Consider the following 13,365-nt stretch of genomic DNA (forward strand, 5'->3'; position numbering starts at 1 on the left):
ATTGTTGGTAGTATAATTGCAGTAAGGAGCCTGATAGATGTGTGAATCAATACATGTTTTTATTAACTGGATTACTTAGAATGGCTCCCTTATTTAATGTGGTTGTTGGCAGAAGGCATAAGTGAATAGCTTCCTCTTACTGAGCAAAATAGAGGTTTTGATTCCTTTAGAAAGTGGCAACCACAAATAGAGAAATAGTTGAATGGGTAAAGAGCTGAGTAATTAAATACGTCTGCCATTTCCCTTACAGGAACAGGAGAGAGCGGGAAGAGTACATTCATCAAGCAGATGAGGATCATTCATGGAGCAGGATTCTCAGAGCAAGAGCGAAAGTTTTATGCTCGGCTGGTACATCAAAACATTGTCACCTGTGCACAGTCCCTAGTTGGGGCTATGGAAACTCTGCAAGTGCCTTACTCCATAGAAAACAATCAGGTACTATGTTGTGGTGGGAGGACTAGAAGTTTTATTCTATAGCACTGTTTTATAATAGACAAACTTGACTCTGTATAGTTTATCTCAGTCGTATGTCAGGCTGTGATTTCATCACAATATGTATTTGTAACAATGTAAAGAGTAGTGATAAGCGAATCGTGTCAAATTTGTAAAACGTCAAAAAATTAATGAAGCGTGGCTACCACAAGACTTTTTTGACATACGCATCCTTTTTTTACGTGTTCTCAACTTTTTTGGCACAACCAAGATGTGTTTGATGTGACTGCGACTTTTTTGACGCGACTGCAACTTCTTTTTGACACAACCACAACTTTTTCCTCACTCTGCAAATTTCCTTTCATGAAAAAATTCGCCAATGGCGAAATGCAGAATTTTGCTGCGAATCCATACTTCATGGATCATTAGTATATCATTATATCATTAGTAAAGAGCTATTCTCTTTCTCTGCATTGTACAGACTCCCCATATCAGTAAGGTTTCTTAACCTAAGGGTTGCTATATTGTTTAGCATTATATTGTTGTGATTTACCTCACAAGGCAAAATTGATTGATACAATTTGCTATTGAACCCTAAGATTGGTGTCTCAATTAACATCCTCAGTCTGAAAGCAACTTTACTGTCCGTTAACATCTAGCACCTTAATAAAGCTGCCACTGGTTTGTGCTATTGTTTTTGTTGGTTTGTCTTTTTTTATTTTATAAAACAGGGTCTTACCTCAAACAATTAGCAAAAGGAATCCCTTCCTTCCTTCTGGGGATTCTGGGAAATGTAGTATGTCTTTGATCTAATATGCACCTTGATTTGGGCTATGTAGGAGGGCTAATATAATAGATCAAAAAAAGTTTTTTTTTAATTTTGTGCTGACACCTTTTAAAATATACATTTTAAAGCTCTTTAGAGCTTTCAACTCCCCCAACCACTCCAACCTACTGACCAGTGGAAGTGGAAGAAGAAAAAAGAATTCAGATGTCCTTATTTCAGTTCTCTTTTGGATATAATACTCAACAATAAAATTTGCACCAAACTAAAAGTTAAACTACCACCACTTTTCTATCTGCGAAATGTAAAGGTTGTGTAAACAACTTTCTATTGTTTAAGAAATACCACAAAGGGTGTAATATTTTAGAGTTCTACACTATATCAATATTATTTGACATTTATATGTTGCAAGCACTGACTTTGTTTGAATCTTTTGGCTTGTTCGGTTAAAGCCAGTCAAGTTTGCTTAATGTATTACTGTATATATTTCAAAACACTAGTGATGAGCTAAACTGTGAAAAAGTTTGTGAAACAGCAAAAAATCCACAAAACGCAATACTTTTTTGATGCACGTAACTATTTTTCTTTGACGCACACAGCTTTTTTTTACACATGTGACTTTTTTTGACGTGCGCTTTTAACCAAAAGGAAGAACTGGAAAGATTAGGGTAAGGACAGTTAAACTCTCTGGTTTTCCCTTTTACTCTTTAAGTATGGGGCTTGTGAATACCTTCTGTTTTGCTGGCAGCAAATTCTAGCCTTTCCCATTCTAGCCTTACTGGTAACAGTACACTTTATAATGCTGTTGTTTCTAATGCTGGCCCAAAGTCTTCAAGGGGGGGGGGGGGGCAAAGGTGAACTCTTAAAAGAAAAACATTCATATCAATCTTTCAACGTGTTAGAAACAATAACAAAAAAAATTACTTAAACTAATGACATTATTGCTCTCACAGCTTTATAATCCCAAACAATGTGCATGACAGACTACACTGCTACAGAATTCCTAATACATAAGCTCTTACTTCCTTTGATAGCAGCCTAACTAAGACCAGTAAAAGGAGGATTTCAAGTGCTGAGGTTTCTGGTAAGGACCTACTTTACAGAAGCCAGAAACAAAAGACATAGCAAAATATATAGGCAACTTTTAAAGAGAGTATTTGTGATGCTGCTTTTTTAGTGCCATCTTGGCAGAAACCACATCAAAGAATTCTTTCCTGTCTGAGTCACCTAAATAACAAGCATTAGGTTGGGGCTGGAATCAAAGCATTCAGTTTGCTATTCTACCATCATGTACAGCTATTCAATTCTGATGGGATGATTAAATAATATTGAAAGATTATACCTGGTCTAGTAACCCAGAGCAACCAGAGACCTGCATTAAACTGATTGTCTGCAATGAGTATAAACATAGGAACTTTTATTACATTACCCCAAATACCTTGTCTATGATCTCTGATAACTTTTTCTATGTATTTTATATGTTTCACGTGCTCTTTCCTACAGATAAATGGAAGAAAGATCAGTGAATTAGATGCATTTAGAATCCAGGCAATTGAGGAGCCATATGTCAAAGCCATTAAGAATTTATGGAGTGATACTGGAATCCAAAGATGCTATGAGAGGAGGAGGGAATTTCAGCTACTAGACTCAACAAACTAGTGAGTGCATCAAAAAGGCTACCAGCAATTGGAAAATGTTCATAAAACATATAAATAATGTGTAGCCTATTTATTTAGTTAGAATTCTACCCAAGGTCCACATGTTCAATATTAATTAAGTGCAAAAAATACAAAAAAATTGAATGTAAAGCTTTGACATCTAAAAACTTGCAAGTTCTTGTAGAACTCAGTGGGAGTTGTTCTAGGCAGATTGTATGTGGTTTTTCAACAAGTTTTTTATGTTTTTTTGGAGAGGGGGTAGTATGAGTTTAATAAATTAATTTTTTTAATGGAGTTTATTCTCTAAAAATCACAAATTCATAAAAAAAAATGTATAAATTAGCCTTCCTGAATACATACTGTACAAGTGGGGAGTTTATGAGCATTAGTACCATGCTTTTGATATGTTTCTTTGACCACACCTTGAACACTGGACACTGAACTGGGGTGCCTATATTTATATAAATATTATATATTATTTAATATATATATAAATTATATATATAGGGACTGAAAGGTCAGGTGCATATTAGACGCAGGCAGATGGACTGCAGAATGCAATGTTCATATGCATTTAACACAGTTGTATTTTGTCTGCATTTTAAAATGTGTGATGCAAGAGCTGAACACATGTACCTAAATGCCCATGTGTGTAGCCTATGGGATGTCTTAACATCACTTTTCAGGTCGCATTCATTAGTTAGATTCCTTGGTTAACTTCATGGTCAGGAATAAGCAGTTGGCAAAAGTCAATGAGATAAGTCATTAGAGAGCAAATCTCCTGGTACTGGGACGATAATTAGCCAGGGCATCTTGTTACAGACACTTCACAGTGCTCATCTGGTTAAAGTAAACCCTTTTAATTTAAATACAGGTATAAGACCTGTTATCCAGAATGCTCGGGACCAAGGGTTTTCCGGATAAGGGGTCTTTCCATAATTTGGATACCATACCTTAAGTCTACTAAAAAATCAATAAAATATTAATTAAACCCAACAGGATTGTTTTGCATCCAATAAGGATTATTTATATCTTAGTTGGGATCAATTACAAGGTACTGTTTTATTACTACTGAGAAAAAGGAAATCAGTTTTTAAAATCTGAATTATTTGATTAAAATGGAGTCTTTCTGGAAAACAGGTTTCCGGATAAGGAATCCCCTACCTGTATTTTTTCTTTTTAAATACACTGTTGACTTAAAAACAGAACTAAAACACTTTTATGCAATTAACTATTTTAAACTTGGACAATGTTAGAATGAGAAGCCAAAACTAAGATCATCATATACCTTTATCTGCTACAACATTAAGCAATAAGGAGCTGATAGGTAAAACTTCTGTTTCTCTCTGGTGCAGCAGAAAAGACATTTTCTTTTGAAATTCCAGAGATATTAAGTAAAAGATTCTAAAGTTTCCCTCATCTACTTCTTGCATTTGTTCCTTATTGTTCTCACTTCCTTCTTCCTTAATTACACTAGTGCTTTTCAGATTCCTCTCATCTGCCCTGTTATGCAATTTTATTCCCAAACCCACGCCATAAGTTCTTAGTCCACAGAACCTTTCTATCCTTTTTTTCCTTATGCCTCCAATGTCACACACCCAAAACCTCCGTCTCAGCTATTTTCCAATGTGTATAATAAAAAAAGCAATATTAATATACTATGGGCCTGATTCACTAAAGGGCGATAAAAATTATCGCACGCTTTTTCGCGTTAAAAAACGCAAAATAATTTGCGATAGTATTATCGCGTGCGAAAAATCGCCATTTTCGCATGGGTTATTTCTCGCACTAGTTTTACCGTTTTGCGTTAATTTCCGCGCTGAAAAGAATACGATCGCATGATTCACTATAACTTTTGCGCGCTAAATATCGCATTCAGCTATGCGAAAATTAACACCTACTACAGGCAGGCGAAAAATTATACAAAAGTACAGTAAATGATTTTTTGCAATAAAATATGGACTTACAGTGTTATTTATTCAAGTCTGTGTTTCCCCTAGAGAGACGCAGCCGCCAGTTTGCAGCGAAATGTTCATTTTTAATACAGTAATTTTCTGCAAGTATTGGCGTGTATGGCTAACATGGCGTGCGTTCATTTGCGCGACTATTTCTATTTGGCTTCAAGTGATGAAATGTTTCGCCAGGCATGGATTCGCAGCGAATTTTTGGACGTGCGTTGAATTTTTTTTGCGGCGGATTTTTTCATGCGTTTCTCAAAACATTCCGCCAATGGCAAAATGCATGAAAAAATTTGCCACGCAAAAATTCACCGCACATCCAAAAATTTATACAAGCGTCAAAAAATAATAGTCACAGCAACAATTTTTTTGCCCGCACAACATTTTTGCCGTTTCGTGGATCTTTCGAAAGATTTGCTAATTTTTCACTAAAGATAACCAGAACACATTTGCTCATCACTAGTGGCTACTATTTATATGTGGCTACTATTTATATGATACCATTTATATGCTACCATTTATATGTGGCTAATATTTATATACATCATTTATATGCGGCAACAATTTTTATACACTATTTCTATGCTACCATTCATATGCAGCGATTATTCGCGTAATTTAGCGCATGTACCGGCAAATACCGAATTGAAATAGTCTTTTCGCGAGTTAAATAACGCATGCAATATCGCGCGTAAAAAAGCGCAAGTATGCTTATAGTGAATCGTGCGAAAAATCGCCAAAATTAAGACGCGGTAAAAATTTTAGCGCACAATAAAAATAGCGCACGTTTTATCGCCCTTTAGTGAATCAGGCCCTATATTGGTTATTCTATCAATTACATATACAACATTTTCTCTGTCCATGTTTTTGTTTAATATCTACTCTGCTGCCTGCAGACTTTTTTGTCTGCCCTTTAACTAATTAAGTTAGCGCTTGTCCACAAATAACACACAGTTATATTTAAAAATTACCTTTAAATGTTTATTGAGCATTGCAGTTCACCAGCAAGGTTTACCAATTCAAAATTGTTCTATCTTATGTTATATCTTAAACTGAGTTTACAAAATAGATTTTCTTCCACAAACATTAAACCTATTAAGTATTTCAAGTATTTTCTTCCAGATCTGGAGTGCTTTTAGGTAAAGTATATCATTTTTATAAAATTTGGTGTCTATCAGCAAGTACATGAAACACCAAGAGAAATTTAAGCTGGCCATACACGCACCGATACTTTCATACGAAACCTCGTTTCGTACGATATTCGGTGCGTGTATGGCATGTCTGCGAGTCGACCGATATCGCAGGAAGCTGCTGATATCGGCCGACTCGCCGATCGGCCAGGTTAGAAAATTTTGATCGGGCGCCATAGAAGGCGTCTGACCAAAATCTGCCATCAGGGCTGAATCGGCAGAAGGAGGTAGAAATCCTATTGTTTCTACCTCCTTATCTGCTGTTTCAGCCCTGACGGTGTGTGGCGGATCTGACGATGTTTCGTGCGACCGATGGTCGCACGCAACATCGTCAGATCACCACATGTATGGCCAGCTTTATTTTCATATATAGAGTTGGGTGGTTTTATTTAAATAAAGTAAAAAAAGTATACTGTAAAAGATAGACGCCAAGCATTTTTTGCGGGAGATTGAAATAAAGCAGGGATCCCCAACTAGTGGCTCATGTCAGACATACCAGTTTCATTTGTAAACCCTATTAGTGTACTAAAACCCTCAATAAACATTAAAAGGTGAATTTTATATACATATAGAAGTATGTACAGTGGCTTGCAAAAGTATTCGGCCCCCTTGAACTTTTCCACATTTTGTCACATTACAGCCACAAACATGAATCAATTTTATTGGAAATCCACGTGAAAGACCAATACAAAGTGGTGTACGCGTGAGAAGTGGAAGGAAAATAATACATGATTCCAAACATTTTTTACAAATAAATAACTGCAAAGTGGGGTGTGTGTAATTATTCAGCCCCCTTTGGTCTGAGTGCAGTCAGTTGCCCATAGACATTGCCTGATGAGTGCTAATGACTAAATAGAGTGCCCCTGTGTGTAATCTAATGTCAGTACAAATACAGCTGCTCTGTGACGGCCTCAGAGGTTGTCTAAGAGAATATTGGGAGCAACTACACCATGAAGTCCAAAGAACACACCAGACAGGTCAGGGATAAAGTTATTGAGAAATTTAAAGCAGGCTTAGGCTACAAAAAGATTTCCAAAGCCTTGAACATCCCACGGAGCACTGTTCAAGCGATCATTCAGAAATGGAAGGAGTATGGCACAACTGTAAACCTACCAAGACAAGGCTGTCCACCTAAACTCACAGGCCGAACAAGGAGAGCGCTGATCAGAAATGCAGCCAAGAGGCCCATGGTGACTCTGGGGGAGCTGCAGAGATCTACAGCTCAGGTGGGGGAATCTGTCCATAGGACAACTATTAGTCATGCACTGCACAAAGTTGGCCTTTATGGAAGAGTGGCAAGAAGAAAGCCATTGTTAACAGAAAACCATAAGAAGTCCCGTTTGCAGTTTGCCACAAGCCATGTGGGGGACACAGCAAACATGTGGAAGAAGGTGCTCTGGTCAGATGAGACCAAAATGGAACTTTTTGGCCAAAATGCAAAACACTATGTGTGGAGGAAAACTAACACTGCACATCACTCTGAACACACCATCCCCACTGTCACATATGGTGGTGGCAGCATCATGCTTTGAGGGTGCTTCTCTTCAGCAGGGACAGGGAAGCTGGTCAGAGTTGATGGGAAGATGGATGGAGCCAAATACAGGGCAATCTTGGAAGAAAACCTCTTGGAGTCTGCAAAAGACTTGAGACTGGGGCGGAGGTTCACCTTCCAGCAGGACAACGACCCTAAACATAAAGCCAGGGCAACAATGGAATGGTTTAAAACAAAACATATCCATGTGTTAGAATGGCCCAGTCACAGTCCAGATCTAAATCCAATCGAGAATCTGTGGCAAGATCTGAAAACTGCTGTTCACAAACGCTGTCCATCTAATCTGACTGAGCTGGAGCTGTTTTGCAAAGAAGAATGGGCAAGGATTTCAGTCTGTAGATGTGCAAAGCCGGTAGAGACATACCCTAAAAGACTGGCAGCTGGAATTGCAGCAAAAGGTGGTTCTACAAAGTATTGACTCAGGGGGCTGAATAATTACGCACACCCCACTTTGCACTTATTTATTTGTAAAAAATGTTTGGAATCATGTGTGATTTTCGTTCCACTTCTCACGTGTACACCACTTTGTATTGGTCTTTCACGTGGAATTCCAATAAAATTGATTCATGTTTGTGGCTGTAATGTGACAAAATGTGGAAAAGTTCAAGGGGGCCGAATACTTTTGCAAGCCACTGTATTTAAAGGAACAGTAACACTAAAAAATTAAAGAGCTTTAAAGTAATAAAAATATAATGCACTGTTGCCCTGCACTGGTAAAACTGGTGCGTTTGCTACAGTAACGCTACTATAATTTATATAATAAGCTGCTGTGTAGCCATGGGGGCAGCCATTCAAGCTGGAAAAAAGGAGAAAAGGCACAGGTTACATAGCAGATAACAGATAAGTTCTGGAGAATACAATAGTGTTTTATCTGTTATCTGCTATGTGCCTGTGCCTTTTCTCCTTTGAATGGCTGCCTCCATGGCTACATAGCAGCTTATTTATATAAATTATAGTAGACTTTCTGAAGTAAACACACAACTTTTACCAGTGCAGGGCAGCAGCACATTATATTTTAGTTACTTTTATACGCTTTTATTTTTTGGTGTTACTGTTCCTTTAAGGACAAATACTAACCTAATTAGTTAAGGTCATTTTCTCAAAACTATAGTTTTTGTTAGGTTTGGGGAAAGCTGCTACACACAGAAAACTTGCACAGTCGAAGTAGTTAATTGGTTAGTCTGGATTTGGGTTTTTAGTTAATCTTTGCTCTGCCCATCAAATGTACAGAAAGATAGGCAGGGAAGTTCCCCATCATTTCTCTACCTACCTATTACACATGCTTTATGTGCATTACATATGTTATGGTTGAGCCATCACAGCAGGGGGTTAACCTGCAGAGCTGTACACCTAGTCACTGGCTAGTACAGATTCAAGTCGCCCATGACATGGACAGTTTTAAGGTACCCTGAATTCCAGAGTGCATCCTGAGCGGTGGGTCTTATAATGTTCTTGTGTACTGATTTACCGTCATACAGCCCAGCTGCAAGAACACAGTCATGTAAGAGGATATAAAAACCCTCCCAATCCTTTTGTGCTTTATTCTGACTATCTTATGTTCAGAATCCACCTGCTATGTCAGTAAACTCCAATTCTACCTCTAGAGATCTCTTGTCTTTTAAACTTCGACACCACATATAAAAAACCTTAACACAGGGCACAGGGCTGTTTCTGGGGCTGCTGACCCATGAAGCAGCAGCGCTGATGCCCCCTCATCCATGCGCTTACCTCACTTATCCTCGGAGCATGGGAAGAGGGAGCATCATGATTAGTGCACTAAAAAATTTCTGGTTAGAAATTCATCCCCACCTTAAGGCAGATTTAAAAACCTGCTTTTAACCTTCCCTACCTTGCATACACAAATGCAGAGTCACTTCATTTCGACATCTCTAATGGAACTAAGTGGAGCTCTTCCGGTATCTCTAATTCAGGAAGATACCCTTTCTACATTGTATCGAGTTCCTCCTCCATACTGTGTACAACTAGTCTAGTCATGTCTATTCAGCTTCCTCCTTCTGGATGTTTATGAAAAGAATAATTATTAGAATTAAATTAGGGAATATTTTCCTATAAAAAAAAAGCTGTTAAAACACTGCCCATCCTGAAATTACATATTGCTAGAAATGGTAGGAATTTAATAAATATATTTGTAGGTGTACTGTAAACTGACCACACGAAAAAAATTCTATAGCCACAGCACACAGTTTAAAGGCTAGTTCATACATGGAAATTAGTTTAAAATACAGATGCCAATCTGGAAAAAGCAATACAGGTTCCCCCACACAAAAACTGCTCACCGCTCAAATCCTCTGGTCCAGTTGCAACCAGCCCTGGACCCTGCACTCAGGTGAAAAAACTCACGAGCAGGGAGAACCCACTTCCAAACAAGAAAGCATTATGCTTACCAAACAGTCCTGTTGACCCGCGTGCTCTTGCCCCTAGTCCGTAGCCAGGGGACAAATATTGTCATAAAACTTCACACATTGGCAGTGCACTCAACCTTTATTTGCACATCTTAAAAACACAGCTTGAGGTCTTACGTGTTTTACAAAACGCGTAAGACCTCAAATAAAGGTTGATCAATTTTAATACTAACTGTTGCGGCTTTTTATGCTGACCTGGAGTGCGCTGCCAATGTGTGAAGTTTTGTGATGAGTATTGTAAACTGAGCAAAGATCATTGAGAACTTCAGGGATATAGTTCATGCCAAGTTACACAACAATTTATTGTTACTTCTTTGTTTTCTTTAGCACAGAATTGCTGCCAAACTGGCAGACCTTTATTAATTTAAATACAATAGTTTGCAGTGGGTGAAAAGAAATATTTGTGTTCAGTGCCAATTTCCTCTTTAGTATAAGCTTTGAAGTTGCTATCATATGAAGCCATTAGCCCTCTGGCTACTGAAATCAATCAGTTGCATCTGCTGGGCTCCAGCCAAGTTTTAGGGCTCTGTGATGGTATGGGCAGAAGGGCCGCATATATATTAGTTGTGTATTATGCGCCTAAATACACTGTAAACTTTAATATAACATAGTTGGCTTATTTATGAAGCTTCTTTGTAGTTTTTTATGAGTGATTAATGGCATGTATTTGGTTAACAGAAATAATCCATCTATCCAATATATAACTACATGGTATTTTTTTGCAAAATGTACCTGGCATTAAAGGAACAGTAACACCAAAAAATGAAAGTGTATAAAAGAAACTAAAATATAATGTGCTGCTGCCCTGCACTGGTAAAAGTTGTGTGTTTACTTTAGAAAGTCTACTATAATTTATATAAATAAGCTGCCGTGTAGCCATGGGGGCAGCCATTCAAAGGAGAAAAGGCACAGGCACATAACAGATAACGGATAAAACACTATTGTATTCTCCAGAACTTATCTGTTATCTGCTATATAACCTGTGCCTTTTCTCCTTTTTTCCAGCTTGAATGGCTGCCCCCATGGCTACACAGCAGCTTATTATATTAATTATAGTAGTGTTACTGTAGCAAACACACCAGTTTTACCAGTGCAGGGCAACAGTGCATTATATTTTTATTACTTGAAAGCTCTTTAATTTTTTGGTGTTACTGTTCCTTTAAAATGTTTCTGTGTATTCCACTGCCATTTTTTATGCTATGCTGTCTGTCCAGAAATGTGAAATATCTGACAGCTTTACTTCTTACGGAATAGTTGAAATGTTCTGCATACAGAAACCATTGTACTATATCAGAGGGATAAAGAAATATAACTCTGACATTGTATCTATTATTGAAACATTAAATGACTATATATGTGTATGTGTGTGCGAAAAAGATCATATTTATGACTTAGAGACTTTTTCTGTAAGATGTGGTACCTTTAAGTTATGCTTTTGTCTTCTTACTTCTGCACAGCACTCCAGTACAACCACAATTCCTTTGTAAGGCTATATGGATATGCCTTACTAGCAGCCATAATCCAGTAGGGTCTACTTCAGAGGTTTTTACCATAAGTAGACAATAGCAAAATCCTTAAAGATTTGTATAGTGGATCTGTTGTGGCAGTGGAAGGATTCAAAGAGCACTGTTAATGGCATGTTGCTGTGGTGCTCATAAACCTGTGCCCAGGGGCGGGCCAAGCTGGCTGTGCACCCTAGGCAACCCGGCCGGTTACCTAGGCCCCTGTACATGTGTGTGAGCGAACAAACGCAAGCATACACAGTTTTACTGCAGGGGAAGAAGCACAGAGCAGATCGGCAGTGGCGGGGGAAATATGGCTGGCACTAGGGGTAGGCAGGAGAGGTACTGGCCTGGCACCCCCCACCATTACTCCCAAGGCAGGTGCCTCTTCTGCCTACCACTAGTTCCGGCCCTGCCTGTACCTTTCTCAGACAGGGAGGCCCATTTATAAACATTCTCATTTTTGTGGTTTTAGAAACCATGAAAAAACGTGTTTTCTTTAAAACCACAAATGTCAAGTGATTTATAAAAGCTTTTAAAAAAAAGCACAAACAAAAAAGAAACTCTTAAAGGAGAATGTAAGTCAAAATTTAAAAAGCATACTGCCCAATAGTCCTCCTATTGTTTAGTAAAAACGCCACACTTTTGGCTCACCTAATCAAATATTTACTCAGTCACACTTACTTCACATTTTCTAGAACAGGCAGCCATCTCTAAAAAGGTATTCTCCCTTCCTTTCCCTCCTTGCTTCATACTGCACATGTGTTTCATTCCCTCCCCCCCTCCCTTCTGGCAGATCCGCTTCTGATTGGCTGGTGGGCATGTGTAGCTCAGAACAGGAGACAGGATCAAGTTACACACATGCTCAGAGAATAGGAAGGCTGCCGCTGGCAGCCTACAGGAAGGGAAGAGAGATTTCAGTGATGTCACTGTAGTCTTCACACTGCTGTAGGCTGCCAGCACCATATCTCAGAGAAGCAAGCAGGGATCTGGGAATTTAGATATGCAGTAAGTACTTAAAAAGAATGCCTTTAGACTTACTTTTAGTTTATATTAACCTTTCATTGTCCTTTAAACTGTGAAAATCCAAATTTTGCTTTTTCAGCACAAATGAAAGCGTCACAAACCCCGAAAACCTCTAAAACCACCAAGCAAAGATAGATTAGCCAACTGGAAAAGGACAGCTGCCATTGACTTCTTCATGACCTCATGACCAGCTTTCAGATGGTGTATTTGTACTTACAGATTTGTCCCAGTTTTGACACATAATAAATGGAGATAAAAATCATTTTTTTTTCCACAAAAAAAGTGTTTTAGTGCAAAACAGATGAATCATGAAAAGAAATACAATACCAACATTAGTAAATACCCCCCTTAGATTCTGTAAATAGAGTACAAAGGTGTAGCAATAGTGCTGATATTTTGCATGCTGCTTCCCTTTAATATATAAGTGCCAAACTCACCACTCCAACCGTATGACAATGTAACATATTCATCACTGCTTGCCACCTGAATATTTTGAGGTGCATGTAGGTGTATGGAGGATGAAGAGATACACATCTGAAAGCCAGATATTCATGCTGCACAGGTCCTCCTGTAAATTTTGTTCAATTGGGTGAATAAAATTAGGCAGTTCTGCTTTCAAAACTTTAACAGGCTTTATAAAATGTTTTCTATATGCTAATGGCTTTTGTTCTTGCCCTTTTTTAAAGCTATTTGTCTAATCTGGAGCGACTTACACAGGATATGTACCAACCTACAGATGAAGACATTCTTAGGATCAGAATGCCAACCACAGGAATCAATGAGTATTCCTTCCCTGTGGAAAACATGAACCTTAGGTAACAGATAAAAAATGGCCTTCAA

At 38.2% G+C, this 13,365-nt stretch overlaps 1 protein-coding gene across 1 annotated transcript in view; it reads left to right on the forward strand.

Moving 5' to 3' along the window:
- gna15 (guanine nucleotide binding protein (G protein), alpha 15 (Gq class)) overlaps positions 1-13,365 on the forward strand; it is a 32,011-nt gene that overhangs the window by 12,845 nt on the left and 5,801 nt on the right. The window contains exons 2-4 of the mRNA XM_002934806.4: positions 251-435; positions 2,720-2,874; positions 13,212-13,340. Coding sequence (XP_002934852.2) covers positions 251-435; positions 2,720-2,874; positions 13,212-13,340 — 469 coding nt within the window. The remainder of the gene's footprint in view (positions 1-250; positions 436-2,719; positions 2,875-13,211; positions 13,341-13,365) is intronic.

This window comes from Xenopus tropicalis, chromosome 1, assembly GCF_000004195.4.
Source record: "Xenopus tropicalis strain Nigerian chromosome 1, UCB_Xtro_10.0, whole genome shotgun sequence".
Lineage (NCBI taxonomy): Eukaryota > Metazoa > Chordata > Amphibia > Anura > Pipidae > Xenopus > Xenopus tropicalis.